Source organism: Ostrea edulis, chromosome 3 (genome assembly GCF_947568905.1).
Source record: "Ostrea edulis chromosome 3, xbOstEdul1.1, whole genome shotgun sequence".
NCBI lineage: Eukaryota > Metazoa > Mollusca > Bivalvia > Ostreida > Ostreidae > Ostrea > Ostrea edulis.
The window spans coordinates 68,048,556-68,065,721 of record NC_079166.1 but is presented as its reverse complement, the minus strand read 5'-3'; the positions used below and the strand labels follow the sequence as shown (position 1 = coordinate 68,065,721).

Here is a 17,166-nt window from a genome sequence, read left to right as displayed (position 1 = left end):
GCCAGACTATTTTGCAGATTTACACAACAAGAAATATATTCAAGTGTTCTTGAGGTGAGAAAGGGAACAATTTCTCCCACCTTCTTTAGCATCGTGTAAACACTATACTGTATTCCTAATAATAAAGTACAGAAACAAGAATGTAACTTCATACTTTTCGTCTTAGACTTTCCTCCATGGTAGTCGTCAATGTGTTGAGAACCATGGATGTATTCATTCTGTTAATGCAAAACTGTAATTGTTTAAAAATCCAATCTTCAAAACGCCGTCTGCTTAATTACGTGCTATCAGGAAAGCCATAACGCATCACTCATACTGCCCTGTAGACCTTGGTGAATGTTACTTCACACTCTGTGAAGTTATTTCAATGCTTTTAAAAACAAGTTGATTCTTTAGAAGGAAATTATTCAAACAAATAGGTCTATTTCAATATATGCCTATTAACTTTCTTTTCCTCATGTCGGCCCTATGAACAATGATGTGAACAAACATTGATTTATTCTTCTTTTCAAATTTCAGAGTTCATGTTTTCATAATTGGCTGAAAACATATACTAATACGCAATGTTGTATATTGTTATTTGAGTATTATGAAAACAAAAAAGGAAGGGGTGGCATTAATACATTGAAATATAAAGTGAAATACGAATTACTATTGAATATTGAATATTGTTTTTATAAATCGAAACACAGTTATTAGACAGTTTGCATCGCTCTCCTTAGTTCATTTGTTTCATGACTATCATTGGATTTTCACTGTTCGTTATCTTCAAGGGAACAGCTTACCTTTCCAATCGAAAAAAATGGAAACCTTATAAGTCATATGTGTAGGCCTGCTGTACACGAACAAATGTACAAAGTTATTAACAAGAACAACTAAAATCCGGTTAATTAAAAATTCAATTCTTCATAAACACGTGGAAGTTAAATACAGAGAAACCGCAAATGATAGTCTTTATATATGTTATACATTATAATCAAGTGCAGTGTAAAATCGAACCATAAACATGCATCTAAACTGCCTTTTTCTGCCAAACTGAAATGTAACCGTCTCGTTGCATGTTATATCAGACATGTTATATCTGATGACACAGTTGCTGTTTCCGCTTTATTCTGATTATATCGGTAACTCACTCCTCTGTGGAACAGTGGGTCTGTAGAAGGACAGCCAGATGTAAGCAATGAGTTGAAGGCCTGCAACAGTCCCTAATACAATGCTGATGTAGAAAATTGTACGCTTGTGTTTGGAATCTTTCGGAAAACCACAGAAACCTAAACGAAAATAATGCAAACATTTACAAGGTAACGCTGTGGAAAACAACGATTCCTGTTTATCATTAGAAATAAATTATGCATGTATAGTACTCTATCAAAATAATATATGCAAGGGTTATATCAAGACTGTATCCTCTGTTTCTCCATAAAAGAGTCCCGTGGGGATCCGGGTTAGAATAGTTCCTCAGTACACCTTGATTGTCGTAATAAGCGACTAAATGGGGCGGTCCTTCGGATGAGACCGCACAAACCGAGGCCCCGTGTCACAGCAGGTGTGGCACGATAAAGATCCTCTCTGCTCATAGGCCGTAAGCGCCGAGCATAGGCCTTAAATTTGCAGGCAGTTGTGACGTCTTCATATGAGTGAAACATTTTCGAGTGAGACGTTAAACAATATAAATTCAATAACTTCTCATCAAGGCGATACAGTTTTATACAATTCGTCTCAGATATTCTGGGTTTTTTAAAAAATTTTTTTGGTGTACAGCAACAAAAACAACATAAATAAGTAAGATTTCGATTCGTCTATGTACATGTAATTAGAATTATTCTTAATATTAATTACTCGAGAAGTTTGGTTTTTTTAGGGCATGTTTGTGATTTACCATTACAATATCGTCATATTTTTATCTAACCGTCCTTTTAATGTAGCTTATTACTAAATGATAAGGAGAGATCATGCGCGAATGCTATTGTTATTCACCTTTTACATTCAAGTTGCGGCATCCTTTAACATTAAAAAATAATCAACCATTCGATTTTTTGTTTTTCATATTTCTGAAATTAAGATAAATTCAAGAACCATTGATTCTTCGAAAACAAAACTGTCATCTATCCAAAAGCTTTATATGACGTCATAGCACTGATATACAATACGATAGCCAATGAGAACAGAGAAAAGACCTAACAATATGTAAATTAGAAGCAAATTTTTTTTATAACAAACAGAATGTCATCGAAATTGTTTTGCTCAAGTTTATGAGGACCGATGGTAACAGTTAGAATAATACCATTCCTATTTTGGACTGGAGCACCGAACATAGTTCCTAACCTGTGCAAATGAACCTATAACAATTGGAATGTAGAAGTCAGTGTAAAATTCCTAAAGTAACGTAAAATGTCAAAGTAAAGAAATGATACATTGGTCACATTCTTTGTCTACACCTCCTCTACGGATCTCATTATAACCAGCGAATAGAAATTAAATCAGTACCATCATTCCTTCTTGTCAAATCTAAGTCTGTAACCTGATCGGTCCCAGCTGCTGCAGATGAATTTTCAAAACTGTTAAACAAAAGTGTAACGTTATCTGGAATAAAAATAGTGCAATTTACTATCAATACACCAGTTCTTTTTATCCCACTGGCAATTAAATTGGCATCAATTACGAATTAATTTCAAAGTTTATCCATTACAATTCTGAAATGAAAAAGAAAATTGAATATATTTGATAAAGCTTTCTCACCCGTAAGTCAGTGAATTAATTTAAGTTACACATTTTGTTAACTCCATTTGCAGAACAAAATAAAGACATGAAAATAATCTATTTTCTCCATTTCTATCTCAAAGAACGGCAAAACAATAACGTATTGTCAACAATTTACAACCCATTTAATGCCATTTTTTGTAGTTCTATGATAAAAGTAGTTAATGATTTAACTGTAGGATTTCAATTTCTCCATCGTCAACTTCCCATATTTGTGTAGCAATTTCACATTATCACCTGCATCTGGTGATAATATATCTCCAATGATTCGATACGCAAGAGTTTGTTCTGCGTATGATAAGCTTTTAAATCGAGGCAGTCTACCGACAAACAAGTTTATGTTACAGTGGTTTCAACAGTCTCGTTAAGAGTCAGCATTGTGTAAATTCTATGGTCGTTATAATTATCTAGTTTGCCAATACATACATTCATTCGGTCAAAAACTGTCTGACGTGTTTCATACAGATTGATAGGTCATTCATGTCACGCTGATTTTGACTACGGATTACTCTGTTTACCCGATCAAGACATAGGACTCAAGGAGGGTGTGACCTGTCGACAGGGGGTATTTACTCCTCCTGGGCACTAGATCCCACCTCTGATATGTCCAGTGATCCGTGTTTGCCCAACTCTTGATTTTGTATTGCTTAAACATGTAGGAGTTATGAGATTGATCATTGTTCGTTATCTTCAGCTTTTAATTGATTGTATCTTGTTTAACTTCACTCTGATTTTTTTAAACTCATATGGAGACGACCAATACCGGTAAAGGGCTTCAAATTTAGGCCTCTGCTCGGTGCTTACGACCATTGAGCAGTAAGGGTTCTTTTTGCGTGCCACACCTACTCTGACACGAGACATCCTTTTTCTTATTTGATCTTCGATAGCCCGGGATATTCGCACCTGGTACCGAGCGTTTAGTGATGGAACTGTCACTAACTGTTTTAACGTCATAGATCTGTCGCGGCCGGAATTCGAACCCCAACCTTCCACATGCGGGACGAATCCTCTACTTCTAGACTTATGCTGTGTTTACATTAACAGGCAAAACTAGTTGATGTAAGTGCGAATAGGTGAAGTCACGTTCTAGTTAAAATACAAACAGCATTTCCCATATTTTCGTTTTCGTTCTAGCTTTCCTTTTTAATGTAGAAATTTGAAAATATACATCCAACATGATTGACAATAACACATAATTTGGAATCTCACTTCCTTAAAGTACAGACAAAATCCAGTCTCTCTGTTTGAATGAATCAGTATATGACACATGTGCATGATTCTGACGAGCAACGGTGCCTCCATATAAGAAGGTCGCCAGGAAGGGATCTCCATAAATCTATCTTTAGAGTTTTGAATACAAAACACTGTATATAATTGAATGAGTGCTAAATTTTTGAAATACATGCATGTACTAAAACTACGGTCTACATGGACACCTTTGCAAAAATATTGGTGTTTCTATTTACCTAATATGCATCCCTTAATCGGGTTACAGTTCTGTTCTTCACATTCACATTTCATTTGACAATCCTTTCCAAATCCTGGATATCGACATGTTAATTCACAATATCTACCATAAATTCCTGGATCACATTCTATCAAAGCCAAGGAAAAAGGTACGTTTTACAGTAAAACCTTGCGCTATCTTTACTTATGATACGATAATCCATACATGTAAACGTAAAAGACAACTGACATAGCACCTTATTTCTAGATATAATGAGGTGTTTAGATATTGCCTGATGATATGGATTTTACCTCCAAGCCTTCTTTTGCAACCATATTGATGATGACACTCCTCTTCACTACAGTTGCACTTTGAGCCACATCGAATGCCATAATACGGAAAAAGACAAGACGAAGCACAGTTTTCACCATAAAAACCGGACATACAGCCTGTATGAGATCAATTTAGCATCTATTTTAAAATGAATGTTTAAATCATACACACGAGTTTTATACATAACTGTGGAAATAGGTTATGCAATTTTAACAAGAATGGTGCTTCATAAACATGAATTATTTGGAAGTCACTTAATACCATTCCTATACATTTTGGGTAGCTGTTTCCTTTCATTCACTGCATGCATTTCAACGATAACAATATGGAAGAATCTATTGTATATATAATATCTACATGTACAATTATTTCTTATTTTTCTGCACTTCACACATTTATCGATGAAACATTACTGACTTGTACAGTTGTGAACTGTCTGGTTCCAAACATATCCAGCAAAACCACTACAACATGTAAGTCCTTTCAATCTACAGTAAAATGTTGTTAGAATACAATGTTTCATTCCATAATCACACAAATAAGTGATATATAACAGAGTTTTTAGCAGCTCTTAACTGATTCAAATATGTTTCCACTAAAAACATTGGAAAAACCGAAACCAGATATTAAGATTTAAAAAGAAACATACCCTTCGCATACCACAGCAGACACACACGGGTGTAAATTAGACAATATCCAAAGCACATTCAGAATATGGATATGGACACTCATATCTATAAGTATAGTTCTATTTATTTCCCTGTACCGTTTCCAGTACGAAGATGATATGTTTCCCGTTGATATATATGCATACCATTACATATAAATGCATTGGTTTTGAGGATATAAATATAGATATCCTGTTTTTTAATTGCTGGTACCCAACAATCAATTTCTGAAATCAAATTATTCTCGTGTTCACAAAAATGTTATCAACCATGCAAGTAGTTTTTAAGTGTATGTGTTATGTGTTTTGCCAATGAGTCCATCAAAGTATGGTTACCAGCTTAATTGAACGTTTATAATTCTGAATATATTCTATGAAGATTTTATACTCTGCCTCCATTTTGTTAAAAATCTGCTAATATTTAGTGAAACAATAACTCACATTTTACGCTTTACTACATTTCTAATCTAATTTTGATATTACTGCCTGTTTAGTAAATAGCATCAAATAAGCAATGTTCAATACCACTTTGATTCTTGCACAAGTATTCTGACGCTAATACTAAAACATTCTAGGAAATTTCATTGTTAATATCTACGTGGATTTGGAGATCAGGTCTTCCATTGGTCTTTAGAAACACCCATAGGCATGACTTGTGCTGCTTTACCAGCTGAACTGTATTCATATTTCTACAATACAGAACTCATTCAAAAGCTTATCAATGACAAAAAATATCTTCCTGTGAGCTTCAACTATGGATAACCTTTTATCTATCACCAATATGCATTTTCATTCAGATGTTAAGTCGATATATCTCCGCGAATTGGAAATGAAATACACCACAGTCTTCCATAACTGCTTGATATTTGTATGTTTTCTTATTTTTTTTGCATCATAGTGTATCGAATCATGAATATTTTCCCCTATTTTCACCCGAGCTGTTCAGAAATTGTCCTCTTTTTCAAATACCAATCGATTGTCAATAAATTGTTTTTATGTCACTCCAAAAATATTAAAAGAGACATTAGAAAATATAAGTTGTATGTTAAATTATTTGTCCATCCTGAAAAATACCCTTCTAAGGGGTCCAGTTCTCTAATTCCAAACTAATGCAAGGGTATTTTACATGCTGTACAACACATTTAAAGCGACTGTCACATATTACACTGAACGTTTAGACACACATGATATGCGGATAGCAACACATGCACATGACAACATAAATTAACTTACTTACTCATTTCATAAGTGTGAAGTCGAAGAAATCAAGTAAAGATATAGAAAATAGAATAAACTCCATAAATGAAACAGAAAATCATGTTAAATGTATATCTGAAAGATATATTTCAAAATGAAACTTTGCAATTCCAATCCTAGTACGGTAAAAATTTTCATGAAAAGTAGAGCAAAACTTCCCGAGACATGTTCTTAACAGGTTGTATTTTAGTGAATATGTTTTCCCTCAAAATGTTAAATTCCACTAACTAACAATGTTATTTTAATCCTGATGTAGTGGAGAAGAAGCATCACAATAAGGTTCCACTTGTTACAATATTTGTTAAGTTCAAAGTCCATTATTCTCTCAAAAGTATCTTAATAAAGCCCAAATTGAACCTCGATTTGTAGCCCATTGATATTTAAGTTCGTTTCCAAAGACTATAAATGATAGGCTCAATCGCCTTACCTGAATCGACAATCAAGCTTTCGATTCTAATTGAAGTTAGTTTATCTTATAAATACTGGATATTTACATGTACATTTGTAAAATTGTAAAACATAGCTATAAACAATTAATGTTAGTAGACTCAATGCATGCTTATTGAAGTCGGCTAAATTAATTAAAAACAAAATAAAGAAAATGATAAAATAAGCATACCTTAAAGTGTAAAATGAAATCGTTTGTGATTGGTCATGAGTTTTATACTTTGAGATTTATCATATCACTCATGTCACGCTTGACATAGGACTGACAAACCATTAAAATACTAAAGATAAACGTTCAATCTCATAAGCCAGCATTAAGCCTCTTAGCCAACGATATTGCAAAAAACAATTAACGTTCGAGAAGACTAGTAAAATGGCGGGAAGAAGGAATTACATAGAACACTGAAAGATAAACATGTGAAATATCAAAATATTGACATTATACATTCTTAAATGTCTTCCGAAATACATAGAAAGCATTATAGACATAAAAGACATTTATATATGCAATAACAATCAAATCTAAATGGACATACACAGACACACGCACTGCTGCATATCTTAACTTACCCAGTACTGTTCATACTTTTTCAGCCGAGGCATGCCATGATGAAACCATAATCCATTGCTCCAAAATCTCCAAACACCATGGTGAATGATAACGAACATTTGAATGATTCTCAATTACACGGACCGTTACAGAGTGTAGTTTCCATACTGCCACCACATTGGTGTATTTGTCGAAAAGGAATAAATGTTTATCATTTTCAAGCTTGAATCAAAACTTAGAACAGAATGTAAAACATATTTTAAAACGGTTCTGTTCGCATCAGTCTTTCGACCAATTCGTTTTATTGCACAGACTTCTTGCATTAAACATCAATACTATACAACCTCTCTCTCTCTCTCTCTCTCTCTCTCTCTCTTTCTCTCTCTCTCTCTCTCTCTCTCTCTCTCTCTCTCTCTCTCTCTCTCTCTCTCTCTCTCTCTCTCTCTCTCTCTGGATCTTCGGGTTTAGATTTTAGGATTCAATCCAATATTATTTCTCGTCTTGTAACGATCAATTGAAACATTGCCTTTTTAACATACCTCTTTAGTTAGTCAAAACTATCTCAATTGTATAGTTCATTTTACTTTCAGAACGGGTTATTATGCTTATTAACCAATCGTATTCATACATTAGCCTCTACTATTATTTCATCTTTATTAAACATACGTACAAAAAGACGTTTAAAACTTGTTTTCTGTAGGAATGTATCCAAACTGCTCTATACAATTTCGAAATTTGGGTATCCATACCTATATAATCATCATGTAGATATTCAAATAAGAAATTTCAAGGATTCTTCATCAGTGACGTTATGCCGTATTTGACATGTTGTGTATATTACTATTTGCACTTTATTAATCTAGTTAAGGGTTTGTTCTGACCCATAACAAAATACACAATGCAGCTCAATAGATTCTGGCGTCAACCTGTACCATTATTGAATTACATTCCACTTTTGTTGGCTTTCCGATGAGGACGTGCATGTCAATTTTCAATGTAAGTGAATGGGTCTTATTTAAGGTCATCCTAGAAAAAATATGTTATTGACATGATAAGACCGGTCGCGGCACTTCAGAAAGATCGTGAATTCGAACTCCACTCGTGCCATGGCCGCGTCAAAACCAACACGTAAACATCGACAATGATTATTCCTTCTCCGAACGGTCGACATTTAGAAGTGAGAATCACGGGTCTTTCGGTGCCTTGGCCTCGTCTTTCGAATATGATCTTAACAAACACAGATTTCGTGTAGCGGTAGGGGTTGACACGATAAAGAACCCTTACTGCTGCGGTCCAGAGCACTAAGTATAGGTCTAGATTTGTGGTATTTCACCTAAACCTGGTGACGTCTCAATATGAGTAAAAAATTGTCGACGCGTTCTAAAAAAGTCAATCAATTAACATCATAGAATATAATAAAGATTAATTTTAAATAAGTCTAACATCGATTGTACTTGGCGGTGTTGGAGTTCGTTTTCTAATATATGATTTTAGTTTACTTGCGTTGTTTGTATTTAAGTTTAAGATCATATTGTCTGACTTGTTGACTGGGCTTAATTGTATATCTTACTTCAGTTGCGTCATGCTACGTACACTTAACAAAATAGTACTGATATCTGAAACAGTAATATTAATTCTAATTCAGAAAGCATGTGTAAAGTCCATGTAGCGTTGGATTTAATGAATTTCGTTTTCCGAAACATGGCAGAAATGCATCATACATGTATATCGTGAATATACGTATGTACTTGAAATAATTTCCGTATTTGAATTTCCGTTCATAAGTTCATAAAGAATTTTTCCTTCCAGTTTAAACATCCATTTGCATTTCATGTCCTTGTCTGTTCCATACTTTCGGTTTGTATCTGTACAAAACAATACGCAGTCCTATGTAGAAGATCAGAAATACACAACAGACACATCCGAGTCCAATGATGGCGTATTGCAGTGTTGCTGTGTTTCTCTTTATAGGGGGGACATTCTCTGTTCTAATGCAAGAGTTAATCTCTACAGCTAGTGTATCTAAACGGAGAGAAAACTACTCACAGTTATGATTGACCCAGTCTCCAATGTTGCATAATCGCTTTAAATCCGTATAATACTAATTATTGATTGTAAACTAACTTGCTTGCTTATATAAAGGAAAATCATACCTTAATAAATCAATTTTCTAAGTTAAAGGCACACAATGTTTACGGTTTCTTTTATTGATCTGCAATTTAGTATGATGCCTTACTAAAATTTTCATTCACTTCATTCAGTGGATAAGCTGTAGTTGTTTTCGCTAACGGACCTGCATCAGGTGATGACGAGTCTGAAGAAGAAAGAATATTGCCAAAGTGTATAGTACCTGTAATTGAGTAGTAAACATATTCGTTAAACTCTCAAGCGATATAATTCGAACACTGCGTTAACAAACGAAACAACTCAAATATACGTTATACATTATTACTTATCTTATAACAATTGACGGTATTTTTTCATAAGGAAACTTACTCCCGCTCGGGTTTTAATACAAGTTAACCAAGGAGATATTTCATTCAACGTAACATTGACTATAACATATTACCTCTCTCTCTCTCTCTCTCTCTCTCTCTCTCTCTCTCTCTCTCTCTCTCAGCTATCGTATATTACTTGTTACTTCATCCTATGTATTTGAATTTGATTTTCTCAATGCAGATTTAGAAACATTTTGGAAGGAATTACATTTGAAAAGCGAAAGGGTTCAACTATCTAAAATGTATAAATCCATGTCATTTGTTTTTTCGTTTCATCTAACGTATTGTTAACATTTTTAATGTCATTTGTTGTTGTAAATCTATGATAAGAGTAGTAAATTCTTGGATTTCAAATGTTGTGAATTCATTTATTTTAATTAATAAATGTTCCAAACAGATCACAGAAGATATCAATTATCACGACTTTTTCTATGAGGATATGATTAAAATATGTCTTGTGTTTAAGTCATACTAGCGTATGTGCAAGTTATAAAATAGTCACTTTGCTCGATTAGAATTCAAATTCTGAATCTTTGATTGATGATTTTCTTGGAGTATAAATGTGTCAATAAGTCAATATTTATTTTTAACCTGCTACATTTAACTGTTAGAAAACAAGTGTGCATTGGTTTACTGTAATGATTTGTATGACCGGTCAACAAGGGATGTAAGGGATGCTTACTGCCCCTACGCACCTGATCCCACCCCGGGTATATCCAATGGTCCATGTTTGCCCAACCCTTAATTGTGTATTCCTTATAGGAGTTACGAGATTGATCACTGTTCGTTATCTTCACTTTTTTATGTTGTACTTCTCATGGTGTGATTATACAGGTATCAACAGGCATAACTAGTTGAAACAAATAAATCAATTTACGAATTGTACGTAAGTGGCAAAAGGTCAAATCATGTTCTAGTTCAACAACAATCACCATTGATCACATTTCCTTTCAGGTATATGTATGATTTGGAATCTCACTTCCTTAAAGTACAGACAAAATCCAGCCTCGTTCTTTGAATGAATCAGCATATGATGCATGTGCATGATTCTGTCTAGTAAGGCTGCCTCCATATAGGAAGCTCATCAGAAACAGATCTCCATAAATCTATTTTTAGAGTTTTGAATATAAAACCCTTTACATACTTCAATGAGTTCTGAAATATTGAAATACATATATTTACCAAAACTATACTCTGTATGGTCTACATAGGCAACTAAGCAAAAATATTAGTGTTTCTATTTACCTAATATGCATCCCTTAATCGGGTTACAGATCTGTTCTTCACATTCACATTTCCTTTGACACTGCTTTCCAAATCCTGGGTATTGACATGTTAATTCACAATATCTACCATAAACCCCCGGATCACAGTCTATCAAAGCCAAGGAGAGAGGTAAGATTTACAGTAAAACCTTGAGCTATCTTTACTTATGATACGATAATACATGTATGTAAAAGTAAAAGACAACTGATATAGCACCTTATTTCTAGAGATAATGAGGTGTTTAGATATTGCCTGATGATGTGGATTTTACCTCCAAAGCTTCTTTTGCAGCCATATTGATGATGGCACTCCTCTTCACTACAGTTGCACATTAAGCCACAATGAATACCATAATGCGGAAAAGGACAAGACGAAGCACAGTGTTCTCCATGAAACCCGGACATACATCCTGTATAAGATCAATTTAGCATATATTCTAAAATGAATGTTTAAATCATACACAAGAGTTTTATACTTAACTGGGGAAATAAGTTATGCCATTTTAACAGAAATGGTATTTAATTAACATGAATTATTCGGAAATCAATTAAAATATTCCTATACGCTTTTGGGTACCTGTTTCCCGTAATTCGCTGCAAGAATTTCAACGATAAAACTATCGAAGAATTCATTGCACATACCATAACTGCATGTAGAATTGTTTCTTGTTTTTCTTAGATTTCAAATGCATGCATCTTTCAGTAGTTCACATATTCATCGATGAAACATTACTGACTTGTACAGTTGTGAACTGTCTCGTTCCAAACATGTCCAGCAAAACCACTACAACATGTAAGTCCTTTCAATCTACAATAAAATGTTAAAATACAATATTCTATCCCAGTATTAACAAAGAAGTGATATATAAGGAAGTTTCTAGAGGCTCGTAACTGATTCAAATATATTTCCACTAAAATATTGCATAAACTGAAATTATACATTAAGATTTCAAAAGAATCTTACATACCCTTCGCATACCACAGCAGAGACACACGGGTGTGAATAAGACAGTAACCAAAGTACATTCACAAGATGGACATTCATATCTATAAGTATAGTTCTATCTCTTTCCCTGTACCGTTTCCAGTACGATGATTGAATATTATACGCATGACATTACATGTATATGCATAGGGTTTGAGCATGTAAATATAGATATCCTGTTTTAAATTGCTAGTAACCAACGATCAATCTCTGAAATTAATTAATCCTCACGTTCACAAAAATGTAATCAACCATGCAAACAGTTTACTCCATGTGATGTATGTGTTGTGAATCAGTCTATCAATGTATGATTACCAGCATTATTGAAGATTTATGAATCGGAATATCATCAAGGATGATTTGATACATGTAGGTTGTGTCCCTTGCGTTGAGCATATGTGAATATGTAGTGAAAAAATAACTCACATTTTACGCTTAACCACATCTTTATTCTAACTTTGATATTGCTGTCTGTTTGATGAATAGCATTAAATCAAAAATGTGCAACACTACTCAAATTCCACGCATTAGTACTCTGACAATAATTGCTAAAGCGATTCCAGGTTGGTCTTTTTACAGAAAAATCTACATGGGCTTTGGAGATCAAGTCTTCCATTGGTCTGTGGGAACATCCATAGGCATGAATTGCTCTGCTTTATCGGCGAAACTGTTTTGAGTTTTTACGAGACAGAAATCATTCAAACGCTTATTAATGAGAAAAAATATCTTACTCCGACCTTCAACTATGGATAAAGTTTTAGCTATTAACAATGTTCATTTTCAGTCTATGTTGATTAAATATATCTCCGTCTTTGGAAATAGATGACACTACATAGTCTTCCATAACTGCTTCATATTTGTATGTTTCATTGAAGAGGGATGTTAAAGACAAACTGACAACTCAACTTTATTACGAACGTGATGACTTCAGCTTTTCATCGTAAACTTCTTATATTTTTGTAGCAATTTTCCACTATCACCTGTTTATGGTGTTTATGTCTCTCAAGTTGTTCGATACCCTAGAACATGTTCTGCATTGATCACATGTGAAACCATGGCAAGCTACTGACAAATAAGTTGTTGTTACAGGGGTTTCAACTGCTTTGCAGATTCTATGGTCCTTACAATGATCCTTTTACAAAACAGGAAAGTTCTCTCACTTTTCTAAACCCATAGATGGTGGAAAGCCCTGAATGTTTTGCAAACAATGAACTAGGATTATAACATTTTAATGCTTTATATTTTCCGTAAGTTAAAATGAATGACATTTGCCAAAATTGTATATTGTACATAATTCCAGAGAATTATTTTCAGATTGTATTATTACATTCATTTGTGCTGATATAATAGATGACATGTAATGATTTTTAGATTAAAGACTAGATGTCCTTCTACTTTGCATGTACAAAATGTCCAAATATCAATTAATGTCGTTAGTTGAAGGTAACAGCAAGATATTTTGATATCAATTGATATCTTCGCAGTCTTTGGTGATCAGGTCTTCCAACAAGCAGTCTGTTGAAATTCCCATGGGCATGAATTGTACTCCTTTGTTAGCTGACCTGTTTCATATTCCTTTGAGGCAGAATTTATTTAAAAGCTTCTACATGAGAAGAAAAAATATCTAGTTGTTACCTCCAACTCAACATTTAGATATATCGACGTTTTACATGTATCTACGAGTATTAACGATAATAATTTTCATTCATATGTCCCAGTGAACAGGAAATAAAACACACCACTGATTGTTCCACATCTGCTTCGTACTTATATATTTTATTGAACATAGATGCTAACGGCGAACTAACATTCAACTTTAGGATTGATTGATTGAATATTGGTTTACGTCCCTCTCGAGAATATTTCACTCATATGGAGACGTCACCACTGCCGGTGAAGGACTGGAAAATTTAGGCCTATGTTCGGCGCTTATGACCATTGAGCAGGGAGGGATCTTTATCGTGCCACACCTGCTGCAACACGGGACCTCCGTTTTTGCGGTCTCATTCGAAGGACCGCCCCATTTAGTCGCCTCTTAGGACAAGCAATGGGGTACTGAGGATTTGTTTTTCTAACCCGGATCCCCACGGGATCAACTTGATGACAAACAGCACGAGTCCAGCTTCTACACTATAAACATCTCATATCTATGTAGCAATGTTCCACTATAACCTGCAAATGGTGTTTATATCTCAACTGATTCGATCCGCAGTAGTTTGTTCTGTGTATGATCAGTTTTTAAATTGACACAGCCTACTGTCAAACAAGTTGATGTTACATGGGTTTCAACAATTTCGTTTAAAGTCAACATTTCGCAAGTTCTATGGTCTTTAAAACGCTCTAGTTTGCCAATACAACCTGTCATTTGGTCAAATAATGTCTGACGTGTTTCATACTTATTGCTAGGACGGCCTATACATATTGATTTTGACTATGGATTACTCTGTTTACCTGATGAAGATATACACATCAAGAACACAGTCGTAAGTTATTTATTCGATATTCAGTTGCTGTGAATGACAGGCTTGAAAGGTTCCATTCATTTCTATTACATTTGATAAGCGTACGTCGTGCATTCACAATTCAAGGCTTTTGATTTCCGATAACTACCATTTTTCAAATGTTCAAATATAGCCAAAACGTCACCAATTTTCAAACCTCCTCTCTACAACCTCACATCTGTAAGAAACATTAATGTATGGTCATGCACATGAAGAGCATGAAGACCTGCACCAAAATTGTAAATTTCATGATCTTCGGGATAGAGCTTCTGATTCCAGGGTGGAGCCAAACTGGGTGTACATTGCTTGGTTTTGGTTGATAACAAGTAAATCAGCATTCATGGAGAATGGAAATACAAAAACTGGTTATTATATCACTGTAATTCGTTGTTTGTACCTTCTAATACGTTGACAGCGCGGTGTTACTGTTAAGGCAATCTCAGCTACATACAATTTATAGATGAGCGGACTCCAATTTCAAATACCTTTTTGTAGTCTTGCTTTGTTTTGCTATAATAAACAATTTATTGCATGAATGTTCGGGGATATGAATATTTATTCACCCAAGAAAAATCATATTCCCCTCGGGCGTTGCCCTCGGGGAATATAATGTTTCTTGGGTGAATAAATATTCATATCTCCCTCACTATCATGCAATAGATGTATATTATTTTACCTCATATAAAGAATCACTAGTAAAACAGAATCTGATTGGCCGAGAAGGTCACGTGACCGTCGTGTTTGACCTGCAAAAAAACCCTTCGGATATCTCTTGTTTCACTATCGTGTCCAGTTAAATGAACAAACCCGAGTGTTCCGAATGACGCAGACAACAAACACACAGTCTCGTGCATTTCCATATATTTAACGTCAGGGTAAACGAAGTTTATTGTGACGTCACAATAAATTCAAGTCATTGTACATTGATAGTTCGTAAGGCACAAAATATGCGGGTCTCTGATATACATGTTTAAAAATCGCTTGGTTTTGGTTGGTAGAAAAAGCAAGCAAGTAAATCAGCATCCATGGAGAATGGAAATACAAAATCACTGTAATTCGTTGTTTGTACCTCCTAATACGTGGACAACGCGGTGTTACTGTTAAGGCAATCTCAGCTACATACAATGTATAGTTGAGCGGACTTCATTTTCGAATTTATTTTTGTAGTCTTGCTTTCTTTCGGTATAATAAACAATTTATTGCATGAATGTTCGAGAGATATGAATATTCATTCACCCAAGAAAAATCATATTCCCCTCGGGCGTTGCCCTCGAGGAATATGATTTTTCTTGAGTGAATAAATATTGATATCTCCATCACTATCATGCAATAAATGTATAGTGTTTATGTTTAAAACATTTAAATACCATCTTAATTCTTTTATGTTATTGATACTAATGTCCTACTAATCTACTAATTGGATATATAGAAGGGGCAGGTAAATTTCATGATCCCAGGAGTAGGCTTTTTGGTTCCGTGGGGGTGGGGGTGGGGGGAAATTTATACTAATCACTGTGTTTATCAACGTCATATACATTTTATATTTCAACATGGTTAACAGTTTTATGACATATTATCAATCCATTTCTATTATTTCCTTACGGAAAACATATCATCTACATGTAGTTGTGCGAAAATGAAGAATAATGAACTTCTCTTGTTGTTTCTCCGCATTACCACTACAGTTATGCACTTATAGTGTCTTTCAGTACTTTGATTTATATCTCGTAAAAAAGGAAAGAATCAAAGAAGATTCAAGGCATTGCTAACATTTATGAATCGGCAACAAACGTAAGAGTGTCGAATTATGAGCTAGGGGGTATTGAAGTAATAGGTAACCTAGTCTCTCCAGACCTCTACAATTCGGTACATACCGAACTCTTCTTTAAGTATAACTTGAGGTTGGGTTTGAATTATAGTCAATGCGATTTTGAATAAGACGTCTTTAATTTCCAAGTCATGAACTGAATATTGACTGATCACAGAATTTCTGGATGATAATGTTAGAATCTAGTATTTTTGATATACTGTAGTTGTAATATTTCAAAGCTATCAAGATTTGTAAAATGAGTAAAATAAGTAGAGATACAAAGAAAAGAAAGAAAAAAATAGCAAATAACCCGTACATATACTTTCGTTTTGATATATAAAGTATATATAGTAATGGTGATTTCCAGTGTTATTCATACTGACACCAATTGCAGGGAAGAAATGTGACAGATATGGAAGTCTTTTGAACCTCTCCCTCTTCTGAAGCATATGGAAGATTCTTTTTCAGATCTTCCTTAAATCCCTCCCTCTTCTGAAGCAGGGCACATCCAATAAATCTTGAAATGACTGCGGGAGTACTCCGTGTCCTTCCTACATGTGTACTACATGTACTGTATCTACATAAACTAGTATATGACTAGGCCTAACTGACTTTCATAACACATACAGAAGTGTGTAATGTCTAG

At 34.4% G+C, this 17,166-nt stretch overlaps 2 protein-coding genes across 7 annotated transcripts; both read right to left on the bottom strand.

Annotated features, from left to right (window-relative positions):
- Window positions 1-880: 880 nt before the first annotated feature.
- On the bottom strand, window positions 881-7,809 carry LOC130052755 (scavenger receptor class F member 2-like). 4 transcript variants are annotated; one of them, XM_056158654.1, is made up of 6 exons: window positions 5,190-7,809; window positions 4,958-5,028; window positions 4,519-4,656; window positions 4,227-4,355; window positions 2,488-2,583; window positions 881-1,271 (listed from the first exon to the last, which is right to left on the bottom strand). In XM_056158654.1, the coding sequence occupies exons 1-6, from the start codon at window positions 5,270-5,272 to the stop codon at window positions 1,117-1,119; spliced, it is 672 nt and encodes a 223-aa protein (XP_056014629.1). In that variant the 5' UTR covers window positions 5,273-7,809; the 3' UTR covers window positions 881-1,116. The 4 variants fall into 4 exon arrangements, with proteins under 4 accessions (XP_056014629.1, XP_056014630.1, XP_056014631.1 ...); XM_056158655.1 differs by having other exon boundaries at window positions 2,488-2,538; XM_056158656.1 differs by lacking the exon at window positions 2,488-2,583.
- A 63-nt stretch (window positions 7,810-7,872) lies between these two features.
- On the bottom strand, window positions 7,873-12,430 carry LOC130046334 (multiple epidermal growth factor-like domains protein 6). 3 transcript variants are annotated; one of them, XM_056158652.1, is made up of 6 exons: window positions 12,193-12,430; window positions 11,962-12,032; window positions 11,497-11,634; window positions 11,205-11,333; window positions 9,698-9,775; window positions 9,117-9,483 (listed from the first exon to the last, which is right to left on the bottom strand). In XM_056158652.1, the coding sequence occupies exons 1-6, from the start codon at window positions 12,267-12,269 to the stop codon at window positions 9,272-9,274; spliced, it is 705 nt and encodes a 234-aa protein (XP_056014627.1). In that variant the 5' UTR covers window positions 12,270-12,430; the 3' UTR covers window positions 9,117-9,271. The 3 variants fall into 3 exon arrangements, 2 of the variants coding, with proteins under 2 accessions (XP_056014628.1, XP_056014627.1); XR_008801144.1 differs by having other exon boundaries at window positions 9,376-9,483; window positions 9,615-9,775; XM_056158653.1 differs by lacking the exon at window positions 11,205-11,333 and having other exon boundaries at window positions 7,873-9,483.
- Between the last annotated feature and the right edge of the window lie 4,736 nt (window positions 12,431-17,166).